General features: G+C 35.2%; 3 protein-coding genes across 3 annotated transcripts; 1 reads left to right on the forward strand and 2 right to left on the reverse strand.

The window, feature by feature from the left end:
- Positions 1-11: 11 nt before the first annotated feature.
- LOC138135227 (serine protease gd-like) lies at positions 12-2,301 on the forward strand. The gene is made up of 6 exons (XM_069053911.1): positions 12-440; positions 491-619; positions 1,537-1,655; positions 1,700-1,843; positions 1,901-2,051; positions 2,099-2,301. Exons 1-6 carry the CDS (start codon positions 359-361, stop codon positions 2,275-2,277), a joined length of 804 nt encoding a protein of 267 aa, XP_068910012.1. The 5' UTR covers positions 12-358; the 3' UTR covers positions 2,278-2,301.
- On the reverse strand, positions 2,294-5,814 carry Egm (acyl-CoA dehydrogenase family member enigma). Its single transcript, XM_069053903.1, has 8 exons — positions 5,633-5,814; positions 4,545-5,586; positions 4,270-4,495; positions 3,357-3,553; positions 3,195-3,299; positions 2,951-3,136; positions 2,729-2,898; positions 2,294-2,680 (listed from the first exon to the last, which is right to left on the reverse strand). Exons 2-8 carry the CDS (start codon positions 5,208-5,210, stop codon positions 2,320-2,322), a joined length of 1,911 nt encoding a protein of 636 aa, XP_068910004.1. The 5' UTR covers positions 5,211-5,586; positions 5,633-5,814; the 3' UTR covers positions 2,294-2,319.
- A 90-nt stretch (positions 5,815-5,904) lies between these two features.
- On the reverse strand, positions 5,905-11,534 carry LOC138135228 (phospholipase A2 A2-actitoxin-Ucs2a). Its single transcript, XM_069053912.1, has 5 exons — positions 8,062-11,534; positions 7,266-7,422; positions 6,375-6,611; positions 6,222-6,328; positions 5,905-6,141 (listed from the first exon to the last, which is right to left on the reverse strand). Exons 1-5 carry the CDS (start codon positions 8,111-8,113, stop codon positions 5,975-5,977), a joined length of 720 nt encoding a protein of 239 aa, XP_068910013.1. The 5' UTR covers positions 8,114-11,534; the 3' UTR covers positions 5,905-5,974.
- Positions 11,535-15,241: the final 3,707 nt, after the last annotated feature.

A 15,241-nucleotide genomic window follows, 5' to 3' on the forward strand; every position in this document is an offset into this window, starting at 1 on the left:
TTATTATTTCAATTTCCTTTATCTGCTGATTACTCAATTGCATTAGAAAGTGGTCGATTGAAGAGTCTTAGTAGACAGACAGTATTCCCAAGTATAATAAGTATTCCCAACCGCGATTAGTGTGCTGTTACTGCTGTTATTCGTGACGCGGAATTTAACTGCAAAAAAACCCAAATGACTTATTCTTAGAATTCTCAGAATCTACATTTCTCTTCGAAATTGTTGCAAAAAATTCAAAAGTAACGTTGTCATATGCGGTGGCAAAACCAGTTCTATTAATAAGGTGTCAATACGATCATTCAATGCCAGCGTTGTTGATAACGCGAAGTAATCTTTGTGCTGCAGCTTAGGTCATAAAATGAAACTTCATTCGGTACTTTCGTTTTCGATTTTTTTGCAAGTGGGAGTTTTATTGAGTGAAGTTCGCTGTTCAAGTAACGGTAAGTTTTATTGTTGTTGATAACGTGAGTAGTGATGAGCTTTTTGGTAGATTGTGGGCAAAGTAAGTCTGATAATAATGGGTCCTTTCCGTGGAATGTGGGAATATATGTGGAAAATCAAAATCACTTGGAATTGATTTGTTTTGGGTCCGTAATTCAGTCAAATGCTGTTCTCACTGGTAAGAAAATATTCAACTTTGTGTATTAGTTCGCGATTACTAATAAAAAACTTGTTTGTGCATTAATCGCATTTAATTACTGTAAACAGAGCATTATCAGTGCCAACATATCTCAGTTGGCCAATGTTAAAATCAAACACTTAATCAAAATGAAACTCAGCCAATTTGTAGAATGTAATCGCGAACAGTACCATTTTGGTTGTACTTGTCACTTTAAATTTTGTAGTACCTATTGTTCCATGCTTGATTATGTTCACCGTCAATATTAAATTAAATTGCATTGTCAAGGATTTTTAAATGTTCAAAAGCACGTTTCCAATATCTTTCAATAATAAATTAGTTTTGTTTCAATTTACCTTATTTCATTTCATCAATAAATTTTGATAAAGAAAGCATTTTGATATCTCAGAACATCTTACAGGTTATGACCGTTTGACAATAGACAATAGAGAAATTGGCATTGTGTTAAAAAATGACATTGACAATCTGTCACATTGACGACTGAAATTTACTTGTAACTGTTCAACGTTGTAAAACCTGAATTTATATTTAATTCATAAAGTAATTGAAACGGACTATGACTGGATTTTCCTCATTCTTCATTCTTTTAACGTTCCAAAAGTAGGTATCTACGTTCAAAGTAAAAATATTTTTTGGTGTCAAAATGTCCCGACACTGGAAAAACCGTACCTACACGCTATACATTTAATTCTACTTTAGTTTTATGAAAACCTGTTTTTATGTAAAATCGTTTCCCAATAAAGTATAAACTGACAACTTGACTATCAATCATACAACTTCGACTCAGGAAAATACTGCTTTCAAGCTATCGTACGAATGGAAATTGACTGGAATTTCCGTGAAAAATGAGCCATCGTAGTTGATTTCTGAGTATTGTAGTAAATTTTACATTTTAGCCGCACACTGTTTTTATGATAACATCAAGGGAAGTTTACGAAATGCGACCTTCTACATCGCAAGTGACAACTTGGCGAAAAAATTTGACCTGAAATCGAAACCATCGACTCTGCACAAGGTAACTCGTTCTCTAAAAATCGCATAAATCTATTTGTTTTGTAGGTCAACAAAAATACAATCAACATTCAAAAACACTACAAAGGCTTAGTCAATTTATTTACTTATGACGTTGCAATAATCAAGGACAAATTCCACTTTAATCAAATTAAACCCGTTTGCGTGGACTGGTCCGGTGATGTCAAGGACGTAGGTACTATCACTTAACAGCAAAGTAAAAAATAGGAAGACGCAAGTCTGTTTTAGAACAATCTAGTGGGAAAACAACCGATTTGGAGTAACAACAAAGTTGTCATTGTTGAACAATCGTATCTGAATCCAGACGACTGCTCTTACGAAGCTCCTCAAGATTTCGTTTCGTTCATCGCTGAAGACAAATCGTGCACAAAAATCAAAAGTCGGTTTTTGTAGGGCGTCTCTGTTGTAATTTAATTTTTGTAACAGCTTCAGGTGTTCGCCTGGGCCATGAAAGTGAAGGGGCTGGTGTCGTCTTCTCTAGTAATAATAGATGGTATATAAAGGGAGTGATAAGCGTGCACGAACCCAACCAGGGAAAAGTATCAACGTACACATTGACTGCTCAATACATGAATTGGATATCAAATGTGTGTGCCACAGTGTAATAATAAAACGCAAAACTCTCACAACTTGTCTATTTATTTACACTAGAAATTTCTAGTCAAAGGGTGCGTAGGGTAGTACTTCTTAAAATCGAACAACCTCTGCGTGATAACTCTATAATTCTCGTCGTTGGTCATGTACGGTCCTTCGATCACCTTCAAAAGATTCGCTTTGACTCGTTCGGTGGCGCTCATGGCAATCGCCGAAGCTAGAGCCATTTCGTACTCGGCGCTCTGCAAACCTATACAGTAGGATCTAGAAGCGCGACTGATGCACGCCGTCATCGCGTAAATATCCATGATACACTCTGCCAGTCTCGTCAGATCTGCGTGTTTATTGATGACTTCTTGGCCGTACCGCGAGAGTAGGGTTTCAGTCGCGTGCTGCAACCTCAGGACGCAATACCTGAAAAACAGTTTGATGCAAAAATCAAGATGTAAAGGCGAGCGTTACTCTAGACGATTCGATGCGTTGATGGAAGAGGGGTGCAGGTAGTGGTGCAAGTACAAATTTAACTTTGGATTGTCGTCAAAGTGTCTCCTGTGGGTCCACATGCGCTTCAGGACGAACGTGCTGTAGAAGAAGGGGTTCCTTAATTTTCTTATCAAATCGTTCGTTTCTTGCTAAAATTGAGTGGTTAGTTTTTTGGTTTTTGAAGAAGAGTGGAGGACGTACTCCTACGTGACGCATTCCGAACAGCGCGATTAAAATTTTTAGATTGTCGTTGTGGTCGTTTAGAGCCACTTGAGATAAGGCTTCGGTGTGGAGTTTGCTGCACCAGTGGCTATCTAAAGTTGCTTCAGGGCCAAGGAAATTGATACAAGATGTTGTGCTGAGAAGTGCTTGTTCTGAGGCGAACACCTATAACAAGAATTTTTAATCAACTTCATTGAAAATATTGTTCGATCGGCTGAATTACTTTCACGATCGCAGTTTCTAATTCAGTGTCTTGATTTTCGTATTCATCTATGAGACCTGCGGTCAGATACACCATGCTTTCAATTGCATAAAGCGACGCAGTTAACTAAGTAATCACAAAAAAATTATTCTTTTTGGATAAAGAGTTTACGAAATCGAGTACCTCTCCCAACTTCATGCGTACGGCGTCAGTTTCATATAATAAATGTGGTTCTTTTGATACGTTTATGTAATGTTGTGTCATTCTATTTATTAATTTTTTTACCAACGAGGAACACACGGGACCAGTACTGAGACGATACTCTGGATATATTCCACTCAGTATTGTGTCACCTTGGCCTTCATTTCCAATTATATTTTCTGTAAATTACATCTTAATAAATTACATAATAAACAAAAAAAGAGACAAGGGGCGGCTACGCGCTACGGAAAATAAAATTTCTGAAAATATGTCGTATAATTTTAATTTATCACTTGTTAATTGTGAATTTTATTTTAAAAAATGGTTTTTACTCTTGTTATGCATAACCACCCATTATTTCTTAATAGTTATTTATGCAACAAGTGAGTAAAGTAATACTTTGTTAACGAGAAGGAAAATTTGCCGCACGAGCGCAGCGAGTGCGCAATCCGCCGGGTAAAAAAAAGATACTTTACTAACGAGTTGCATACAAAAAATTTTTGGCGCCTGTAAGTTTAGATAACAATTTTTTCGACACTCAAAATTTGAAAATTTTCTCCTGTGTGGACCTTGGCCCACTCATGCCAAAAAAATCCCAATTTACATACGAACTCGTTAAAAAAACTACTATTTATGAATGAAATATTTTATAATTGCGTTAAAAAATGACACGCTACGGCACTTTTTTTAACGCTTCTTGACCGATTCAAAAATCACATATTTTATGAACGCAAACGAATGAAAAAACATGCACTTTTTTTATAACGAAAAATATATGCTCCGTGGCGGTTTTTTTTTAAATTTGACACTATTACAATCATGAATCAAGCTCCGACTTCCCTTTAAACAACAAAAGCCTACTCATTTCAGAATTTTACTAAAATTAAAAAAGTACCAGCCGGAATTGGAGTGTTTTCAAAAACAACATCTGATAATTCAAGATTATTATCGAGTGTTTTGTGCCTGGAGCTGGTCACCCCTCCAAAATCTCGCTCCACGACAAAAGCGGTAAATTTTTGTTCTCTAACTTCGTCCTTGATTAGATGATTCGTGTTGGCAAATACTATGTAAATATCTGCATCGCTCCCATTCAACACCATTTTCTTTTCTCCATTTAAAATCTAGAAATTCTCATTGCATTACATAATATGACAATTTACCCACACAAACCCATGTTTTTCCACCAGATGTGGGCATGGCTGTTTTTTTAAATATATCTAAATTGGTTGGCAGAGGCTCCACCACACAAAACGCTGATAAACTGTCACCATCAATGAGTTTTTGTAAATATTTGCGTTTCAAATGATCACTACCAAACTTCACCAACAACTGAATTCCCAACTTCTCGTTATTAACAATCACGTTTTTTAAATCTATCTCAGAAATAGCTTCCGTAAGGCGACACGTCTCCATTGCATTGAGCTCTCGACCTCCCATCAATTGTGACGCTTGTTGACCAAGAATTTGCCCTGCGCCTAACTTCTTCAAAAACTGTCTCGAAATCTGTTTGCACTCTTTAACTTCAGGCTTCTCAAGCACAGTTTGTGCTTGTTGGACGATTTTATTAAGGTTATCCAATTCCTCATTTTTCAATTCAGGATACGTGAGAATGTCAGTATCGAAAATCCCCAAAAATAAGTTCTTGACAAACGGCGGTTTCTGTGGTTTCTTCGTTTTTACTTTCTGCTGAATATTCGAGATTTTTTGAAATTCTTTGAGTTGCTGTTCATAGTGCTCGTCGGTCTTTTCTTTCGGAACAGGTTGATTTGAATAAGGCGAAATGTGTTTGATTAAGTAGATTTTATTAAAACGCAATTTCTGGTACGTCTTCAACATTTTACATACACTAATCGCACAATTAAATTTGCACAAATCAGCCACTTAACCTCAAAAAATTTGTAGGTTATGTTTGCGTTACGGTGCGTACGAACTACTAATCCTCCAGTGATTACCAAAATGTTCGATTAGGAATTAGGAAACGTGTTCAGGTGTTAGGTATCACGTTCATTATGCACTTGCTTAAAAATCGTGACGGCTACCACCGAAATAAACACCACACCCCCAATTGCGTATACGACATAATGCCAAGCGGGAAGTCGGAATCGCCTCCGTACTTGCACTTGGGGTTGCTGCGGCTGTTGTTGTTCCACTTGTTGGTCACGTCGATTTGATTCATTTTCTCGCATCTTACGACTCTCCTAAATTTCTAAAACTTTACACCAAAATAAAACTCCCAAAATGCAAGTAGCTGATCCAACCAAGATTCCTAAAATCGAAAATGTGAGATTAATGACCGATGGGGATCCGATTTTTGGCTGATATCTTGTTCTAGTCGACACATTTGCTAAAGATAACTCTATTTGCTGTTCAGAAACTGATTCAGTCAACGATTTCTTCAACTGAAGTGTTATTTCAACATCTTCAGTCATTTGTCTTATTGACAGCATTAACCACCCAACTCAACTAACCTTAAAATTGTCAAACAAAACATAATACCCAAATTAATTATGTAGGTAATTAAAAAACCTGGTTTATAATTACAATGTCACTTTATTATAAAGTAGATTATTTACAGATAAATATCATTTTTTCAAATGACCTCAGAAACCCATAAGAGCGGTCTGAATTAGTCTCCAAGGAGACGACCTACACAGTGCTCTTTTGGCAGGACAAGGATATTTTCTTAGACACTCGGACAAAAGCCGATCGCATTCGCACAGCCTCTGAGAACAAGATCCCGGCCCCCCTAACTGGTCCTCGGGGATCGCTGAAAACTCGCCATGTATTGACTGTCGTGCTGAACTAATCTCAGACGCGACTTCCAACTACCGTAGCCTACCAACTTACCGCAATAGGGTCTGTTGCGAGAGCACTTCCAATAATACGGCACAAAGTATTCGAGAAACATGGGACAATTGGCCGTGTCGTAACACCAATCGTGAGACTTGCAACACCTACAACATTTCCGTTGACAAAAGGAAAATTCGTGATGACAAGCACCTGTCTATCCCGTCAACTGCATATCCCGATCCCAAGAAACCACAATAGCAACCGTATCCCTTGTAAATTAGGGGATTACATCCTGTGGCACAACTGACCATATTGTACAGGTGTATTACGCCACGTTTGGATCTTTGTTCCTGGATGGCGGTTGAGGGAAATTGCGAATCAATTTTGTTAGCCTCAGGTTCGACGTCTAACGGTGATCCACGCGTCTGCAACATTTCTTCGACGAGCCTAAAGAGTGTGAAACAGTAAAAGTTTCATAACGGAAAACAATGAAATTAGAAATATTCTCTCATAACGAATTACGTCACATTTTATTACTAATTTGCATTATCTAGTTTTTCTGGTAGTAGCTACCGTACAGACACTTATGTATAACCAGGAAACGTAATAAGGTACAGACTTATATCCATAAAAAGAAATGATGCATATCTGAGCGAGTTTCACAATGTTTTAAATGAGGTAAATATTTTCACATCACATCATGATGTAAATACTGAGACACATGTGAAAGCAATGAAGTAAAAATGACTTCATTAAAACAGCAAATTAAAAAATACTTTGTGCCTTTATGATTTATGCCGATTTCAAATCATGTGTCAGCTTATAATTAGCACAACAGTAAAAAGTGAAACGTGAAGACAGACCCGAATAAAAATAATTATTAATTACATTGTTCACAAGAAAACGCGGGAAAATTTTGTTGTTTTCTGTAATTGAGCGATGATACAGCCGTTGCGTAAAAACTGTCTGAAATTAATTAAACATAATTATTGTTATGGGAAGCAATTTTCAACCATTGTTTGTGTTTGCAATTTTTTAGCTAATAAGCATTAATTGTACAGATTTGTCAAATGAAAGAAAAATTACGTGAGGTGAGCTTACACTTCTTTAATTTTAGGTCTGACTGGAGTGGACGCCCCAAACGGGTTGTTAGCATAACCCAAGTAAATACTAGCATTGTGGAAATCTTGAGTTCTCCCTGGAGGTGTTATCGATGTCCATGCGCTCCTATAGTAAGGATAATTTCGGTGGAAGCTATCTAAAAGACATATTTGCATTACGGAAACATCAATTAACTAAGTTTTGTTGTTCCAGCCCACGAAGAACATAAAAAATTGGAAAGATCATTTGCAAGGCTAATAACATTGATCGGGCGTAATTGTTTAATAAAAATTTCCCAACAAATATGTTTTACTTAATTTAGTGAAAATCACATCGCAATTTCACTCGAATATAATGAATGCGTGTAACACTTCTATTGTGACTGAAACAAGTAGTTTATGTGTTTACTGAATTGGAAAAATACAATGTTATTTATTTAACTGTTGTTTACTTGAATCTTGAACGATTTCAGTCGTCTCAATTTCACATTGTGTTACATTTTACCGTTTTAGTTTAAACGTGAATCACCAAATTTTAATTTCAGTTTCAGTCGAATTTACCGCACACCCCTATTATGCCGCAGACGTGCACAATAATGTCCAACTGGTATCTTAAACCTTGCCTCGTGATATCAATTAATTACTGCTGAATCTAACATAACAGTTTTGCACCCAATAATTCCTCCAGCATTGTTCTAAGGGAAGAGTAAACGGCCACACACCTACACAGGAAAATCTTATTCGTCTCGTTCATTGTCCTGCGACTTACAAGGATTAGATTTTTTTAAATGACTTACCATAAGCACTCACACATAAACTGAAAAAAACGAGGCTGTTCAAGCAACGCATCGTAGTCAAGACATTCCGACACTTAACACCGCAAAGTAGGTAAACCCTAATTTACCTTTGCATCGACGCAACTAATCAGAATCATATTCCGCAATAGGAAAACCTTCGATAAACAGAAACATGTCGAATCATGTAACCATCCCGCTTTTGCACCCGCTGTGAAGTCTAGACGTAAACTAACAAACGTTTTCAGGTACATTTCGCTCCCCTTTCTTCAGTTCTTCTAAACTAATGGTAGTGAGAGTGACTTCATGCCTCTTCCCCACTTAATTGGCCCAGGATGTACCAAAACGAATTAAATGTCGCTTAGTTAAAAAATCAAAACCGGGTCGGCAATTACTCAGTTGGTGCAGGTCGATTTTTGATTTTTCCAGTGTCACTTTCACTTCCGAATACGCACCGCAAAGCAGATTAAAACTGTTTCAACCCACCGAAAGAAATTTCTCATTTGGGTCTAAAACAAGTGGAGTAAAACGCGAACCTGACCTTTGTAAATTAGTCACACAACAATTGAAGTGTTGGGGATGTAATCGGGTTCTTATTTCTAGTACGCATTTACGCGCTTTACGGTGTGCCGCTCGCGGTGTGACACTGCAGTACTAATTGCACCCTTACACAATTTTCGCGAAAACTCGCGCTTCCTGATGATATTAATCACTCTTGTATTATGTAAGAATTGATTAAACTAACACTCAAAACAAATCTGTTGTTACTCAACAACGTAATTCGTGACGGTCCAATTCACTGATTTATGCAGATTTGCACAAAATATCATTAAAAAAACGCATTTAATATTCTGAAGAGTAGTTACGCTTTGTTTGTAATGTCACATAAAATCAATTAGAGCCTCGTCAGATTAATTAAAACTTATACCAAGCGTTAGAATAGACTGTTGCGATTTAATTAACGCGGTTTTACAAATCATATGAGGGCTCAGGATATCAGAATTTCTCTATTAACAAGCTCGACACCCACATGGGACAATGAACGCGTGTTCATTAAATCGATCATGGAACAGTTAAAATTTATCTGATGACAATCTCTCCTAGAATGTATTTCTATTCAATAGCTCTCCAGATTTTCTCCATATGGCTCTATTCAAATAAACTACCATTCGTCATTAGACGATTAGAAAACGAAAGCAAACTCGAGATGAACTTGCACGCTTCTTCACGGCCATTTGAGGTGAAATTGTTGGCGATGACACTTTATTGTTTGAAGACAATAATCTTCAGTTTGGCGCTATTACAGCACCACCGAAGCGTAATTGTTTCATTTTACACCGAAGAGCTTAATCGTGACGGAAAAAATGCTGTAGTTTTTGCGTCGGAGCTATTAAGAAAAATTTAAAGCTGCTGATATTGCGCTCGTGGAAAATGAAAGTTGCGCAAACAACCTATAATCATTGAATCCACAATTTTCTTTTTATTATTGTTGGTGAGCGTCATTTAAAACGCATCGCAAGCGACGGTATTTATTAAAATAACGAGATACATCCAAAATCCGAGTTGATCTAATTTATATTTAATCAAGGGTTTTCCTTTATTCACCAGGAAATTAATTTCAACCAGATATTATTTAATTTCTACTTTCTAAACCTGGACAATTTGTCTCCAAAGGGTCGCTTTAAATTATGGAAACTTGTAATCTGTATATTTCCTCGAGTTGCCAAGAAACTACACACATTACCTGACGTTGCGTAAGTCCCGGTATCAGTTCGGTAAACTTCAGTGATTGACGATCAATTAATTCGCGGGGGGGACTAATAAGACGTGCAAAAATCTACCCATTAGTTGGTAATTAATTGTAATAATTATGTGTTGGCCTAACACGTTATTACAAAAACAATTGATAGCAGCAATTAATAACGGGATACCTTTATCTAATAAATAACTTCCTAAACAAAATATTATTTGAAGTGTTTGCTGTGCGAATCATCTGTCACATTCTCACGTCCTTATAAATATTTATTAGAGTCGTGAATGCAATTAGAACAGGTGACTAAACTGACTTTGCAAATAATGGCGATCATTTAGAACAATACACCGAAGTTTAGGAATTATTCCGTCGTGTCTGACAAATCCTGTATTAATAGAAAATGTGGATTTTGCAGATTTACATACGCGATTAGGATTACATTTCTATTAGACTAAAGTTAGCTTGATTAAAATTGACAGGATTATTAAGGAGTCATTCCCACGCATTCCCTCATCTCATATTTTATACAACATCGAGTCCAAAATTTTTTCCATCAGAAGGGGACAGATTTTTGGTGGCTCATTACGTCAAAATTATTTCTGCACCTAGATTAGAACACTTGATGTCGAGTAAGTCTTGCACTTTATTAAAATTATTACAATCAATGGATACCTCAATTAATAATGTCGTTATCACTAATTATTAAGCAGTTCACTAAACAAAGTAATCTGCTGATAATAGTAGTGACGCTGGTTTGTAGAATGCATGTCCGAGGGTCGGCTCGATAAATTTCATAATTTATTAAAAGTCATAACATTCTGTTCATAAATTACATTAGAGATGCATCAGATGCAGTTTCACAGAAGAAAAAACTAAACCCACACTATTGTAGTCGTTGACGTTTTATTATCTAAAACAATGTAGCGGTAGTACCCAAGGTTCTTAGTTAATTTATTTATTTCTCTTGCACTCAAGTTGTAAAGTTTGCAATGACGTTGTGTCACGATAATTGCTCGTCTTACTTAACTGTGAATACGCATTAGTGTTATACGTTGAAATAACTTGTTTACCTTAGAGTAAAAAAGGTTAGTAAGTACCATAATTATTGCGTAGTTTTTAAGGTAAATGTATAAGTGGGTGAATTAAAAGTGATCAGAGATATTACCATTAAAGAAAATATAAATATGTCGTAATTAGATTAGAGAAAATTATTATTATTGGTCTAGTTCTCACTGCTACTGAGTAATGTTTTTTGATTTGGAAATTTCTATAGGCAAATATTTTACTTGGATATAAAACGTTACAAGAAGTATTCAAAATTGCTGAAAATTTTCAAAAATAGGATTTAAAACAATCAATTTTAAATACCTACTACAAAGAAGAAGAGGTAATTGTTCACTTTAACTACTTCTGGAATTTCCGCGTTTTTTCTGGCTAGACAGCCTCAGGACGTCCTCCTACATCGTTTCCCATCAGTCAAACCTTGTGCAAATGAAAATTTTCCTTACCCTTTAGTTATACTAAGACTTGGCGCGACCTTGACGCGACCTTGAAATACAACAAGAGATTAAAAAAAGGCATTTGCACAAGATTTCAATGGTGGGACACGATCTAGGAGGACCCTCTGAGGCTGTCTAGCCAGAAAAAACGCGAAAATTCCAGAAGTAGTTAAAGTGAACAATTACCGAAGAAGAAAGTAAAGAAAAATACTGAAAGATAAGCAAACATAAATACTACAATATAGAGTAAAAGGAAGAAATTAATTAAAAAATATAAAAATTTTAAATAAAGTATTTGAGTAAAACATTTCGATAATAAAGGACCATATGCTTGAGTAATCTTAAATATCACATAAAAATAAAATCTCCAATATGTCAAAAGGAAGAAATTTACAAAAATATACCTAGATAGTTTGTAAACATTTATTTTAATAGAAAAATTGGATAATAAATGAGTAGAAAGTATTTTATTTATAAATGTACTTGAAAAAGTGAAGAAAAGAAGAAACAACAATAAACTTAAATACCACATAAGGTAGGTATAATGAGTTCCGATAAATAGAAAAAGAAGAACTTTGCAAAATAAATTTCTGTGATAAATTGATGAAAAATATTTTTTATAAAGAACTGGATACTGAAAATTTGGAAGAAAAAAATTGAGCAAACATTCCAGTACTTAGATTTGAAAAAGAGAAGAAAAACGCAGAACAAAATCTTAAACACAACATAAAGAAAACAAAATCAACTATAAATACATACAGGGTGTTTTTGAAATACGTGTGTTAATTTTAACCAGTGAAAGAACTCGTCAATTTATGAAACTTTTCTCTATAAAAAAATTCGTAAAAGTATTCCAAGAATTTTTGCCCCACAATTTTTACCAGTCGTTTTATGATGTTAACTAGTTTCTATTTTTTGTAACCATGAGAATCTAAATTTTGATTATTAATTTTTTTCTATAACAAAGGAACTTTTTAACAAAGCTCTGTTTCTATCACAACAGAAAATGTTTGCCCTTACCCATAGTCGGGTATACACTTTGATGGTTAATTTATTCCAAATTTTAAATCAATTTGTATCACTTTTTCGTAAAAATGTTATAGAGAAAAGTTCCATGATTTGGCGCGTTCTTCCACTGGTTAAAATTAACACACGTATTTCAGAAACACCTGTATATGAAAAAAAGGAAATGTACACAAAAAGCCGAAAACTTGGAAATATGTAATTTAAGGAATAAATTTGCGAAAAAACTTTTTTATAAAGACGACGTCGTTGAAACGAATGGATAGTCAGTGTAGTAAAATAAAAGTTAAAAAAGGATTTCTGTAGTACGGAAGTACTTATGTAAAAGGTAATGTTTACTTAGTGTTAATAACGTTATCAGGAAATAACACTTCGATGGAAACTGTGTATGTACTTTGACCTGATTCGCTTAGCACATTTGCTTAAAAATAAAATAAACATTTTTGAAAATAATTTTCTATAACAATTTAAAAAGGTTAAATCAAAATAATAATAAAAATAAATTGCGGGTATATGTTCAAGATAGGATGAAGAAACGGGAAACAAAACCGCGAAGACTTGGAGGAGAAACTTTCCAGTTTTGTTATGAATTAAAAATCTGTATTAAGATGTAAGTTCAAGTTCATTTTCCTCAAGCCCACGTTACACTAAACAGGTTATAACAAATCTTAATTGTGATGGGCCACACGTGAAAGAAAGAATTACAAATACGACTTTGGCTCATCCAACAAGCTTTACACATTGTTTACCGCGAGGCGCAATTTAATTGCTTAACTAATAATTGTGCACATGTAACAGAAATTGACCAGTTATATTTAATTGAATTCATCCGACTGTAAAATTTTCGTGTGTTTCCTATTTATAATTATTGGTATTTTGATTCACGTTTAAATAGTATTTCCCAATTAATCTGTTATTTATCGTTTGCCATGTTTGCTATATCCAACTCACCACTGATTTATTGAATGACAACTTTAACGTTCTCCCTTTCATAAATTTTTAAATTTTTTGTTTATCCTCCCACAGTCGAGTCAGAACGGGGAGAGAAGCACTGTTGACATTCCCATTACCATCTCTGCGGTCCGACCCAGTTAAAGTAATTTCCCTAAGATGCAAAATAATCCAAAATCTCACAAATCGTGGTTGAGTGGTAATCGGGAATTGGTGTGATCCTAGAGGGAGTGATCTCGACCGGATCTTATTTCCTTCAATGATTGCGAGCCGCCAACAATACAATACAGTGGCTTTTCGCTGCATGTTGCGTGGCCTTAGCAAATTGCTTTCTTCGTAATACCAAGATATGTAAATAATAAACAACGGAAGTAAAGACTTACAATTTGTTTTTATGAAAGAGTCACCCCGCACTCGTCGAGGCTTCGTGGGACGGAAACGGTCCGATAAACTCTGCCAGATTAATTGAGTTTCTGTGATTGATTCGGATTGGCGAAAATTAAAATTACACCACAGAAGGCTGTCATTAGTCATAAAGCGTGCTGAATATTAATTCACTTCAAATTAACCCCCCAAAACAAAAAGAGTCGACGTTTATTCCACATCCAAATAATGGAAAAGATAGCGATGGTTTTTCAGCGGAAATAAATTGGTTTCACTCTAAAAACAAATACGATTTCTTGTAAGAAAAATACTCCGTTTCTATCACTTGGATAGACAGTTTAATGTTTAGTGAAAAATTATTTCTTTTAAGCTCATACGTTTGCTTTATCGATGCATGCATTATGACCGCCATTTCCTCAAGAAACAACCCCACACTATTGGTCATAATAATTGATTGTCTCTTATTTAAAATTGAACCGTACGTGATGATAATGTTGTGACTTGTTGACATTCACTTGATATCAGAGCCGGACTAACCTCGTTTTCATTACCTTAATGACGTTAAATCTGTAATCAAGTTTTACTCAAACTTGAACCAATAAGAAGTGTTTGTTTGCGCTCGAGTTCTCCGCAGAAAACAAACTGAATTAACTCCTAATCTTAGCAAAGTTATATAAAATTGATAAGTCAAACTTCGGGACTGACACCCCACGTTAACATTTAAAAAAAATAAAATAAACAAAACTCTGACCTCTCTAATAGAACAATATCTGAGCTGAGCTAAAACCGATATTTTATTATATTGTTGAATTCTGTATCACCATAAAATGTGCAGATTTAACGGCAAACTATAGCGTTAACATAAAAGACAGTTTTATAGGTCTGTTCGGTTCGGGCCGGTATGTTCGTCCTAAAATTTACACTATTTGATTCACTCAAGTTTTACTATATTAATCATTTTAAAACATAAGATCTAGATCGAGTTGGCCTTGGTCGTGACATAACTGTCACTAGTGCGACGATGAATCAAACTCAGACGTGCCTTTTAAAAGTCGCGGTACACGTGGGAACCCTAAACTTGACGCTAGTAATGTGCATCTGAGATGCAATTCAAATTCGCCTCAAATGGAAGTATCTCTTCAATTTTAAAAGCCATTCGAGCATAGAGTTCTCGGTGAAACACTTGTATGCGCTGGATTAAAAGGAAAGTGCCAATGTAGAATAGAGAGAAGGGATCGTGTTGCTTGAAACTAAATTGAAATGCCAATTTCGCAAATAAAAAAATTCTAAGGCACTTAATTTACTTTGGTCAGTAGTGAAATTAATTCCTTGGGAGGACATTGTAAAATGTCATCGACTTGAGGTAAAACACACTCGACGAACCCGACGAAAAAATGTTTCTTTTATATTATAATACATTTACATTTAATCTTCCTAACTAGCTCAGGTATAACGAAAATATTTTGCTTCACTGGAGTTATTTATTTTTCTTTAAATTAATTTGCTTCTGTTTTGAATTTTTAGAATTGCCATTTTTCATTTCAATCTATTGATTACGAATATTAATTTGTTT

The sequence above is a fragment of the Tenebrio molitor genome, chromosome 7, assembly GCF_963966145.1.
Source record: "Tenebrio molitor chromosome 7, icTenMoli1.1, whole genome shotgun sequence".
NCBI classification, from domain to species: Eukaryota; Metazoa; Arthropoda; class Insecta; order Coleoptera; family Tenebrionidae; genus Tenebrio; species Tenebrio molitor.

What these genes read in the sequence shown, in the direction of transcription:
- LOC138135227 (XM_069053911.1), top strand. Translation starts at nt 359, where the DNA reads ATGAAACTTCATTCGGTACTTTCGTTTTCGATTTTTTTGCAAGTGGGA. An exon ending in AGTTCGCTGTTCAAGTAACG is followed by an intron (nt 441 to 490) that starts GTAAGTTTTATT and finishes GCTTTTTGGTAG; the next exon opens with ATTGTGGGCAAAGTAAGTCT. An exon ending in GTCAAATGCTGTTCTCACTG is followed by an intron (nt 620 to 1,536) that starts GTAAGAAAATAT and finishes TTTACATTTTAG; the next exon opens with CCGCACACTGTTTTTATGAT.
- Egm (XM_069053903.1), bottom strand. Translation starts at nt 5,210, where the DNA reads ATGTTGAAGACGTACCAGAAATTGCGTTTTAATAAAATCTACTTAATC. An exon ending in CATCTGGTGGAAAAACATGG is followed by an intron (nt 4,496 to 4,544) that starts GTTTGTGTGGGT and finishes GAGAATTTCTAG; the next exon opens with ATTTTAAATGGAGAAAAGAA. An exon ending in AACGCATCGAATCGTCTAGA is followed by an intron (nt 2,681 to 2,728) that starts GTAACGCTCGCC and finishes ACTGTTTTTCAG; the next exon opens with GTATTGCGTCCTGAGGTTGC.
- LOC138135228 (XM_069053912.1), bottom strand. Translation starts at nt 8,113, where the DNA reads ATGCGTTGCTTGAACAGCCTCGTTTTTTTCAGTTTATGTGTGAGTGCT. An exon ending in TTTATGTGTGAGTGCTTATG is followed by an intron (nt 7,423 to 8,061) that starts GTAAGTCATTTA and finishes TATGTCTTTTAG; the next exon opens with ATAGCTTCCACCGAAATTAT. An exon ending in AGACCTAAAATTAAAGAAGT is followed by an intron (nt 6,612 to 7,265) that starts GTAAGCTCACCT and finishes CACACTCTTTAG; the next exon opens with GCTCGTCGAAGAAATGTTGC.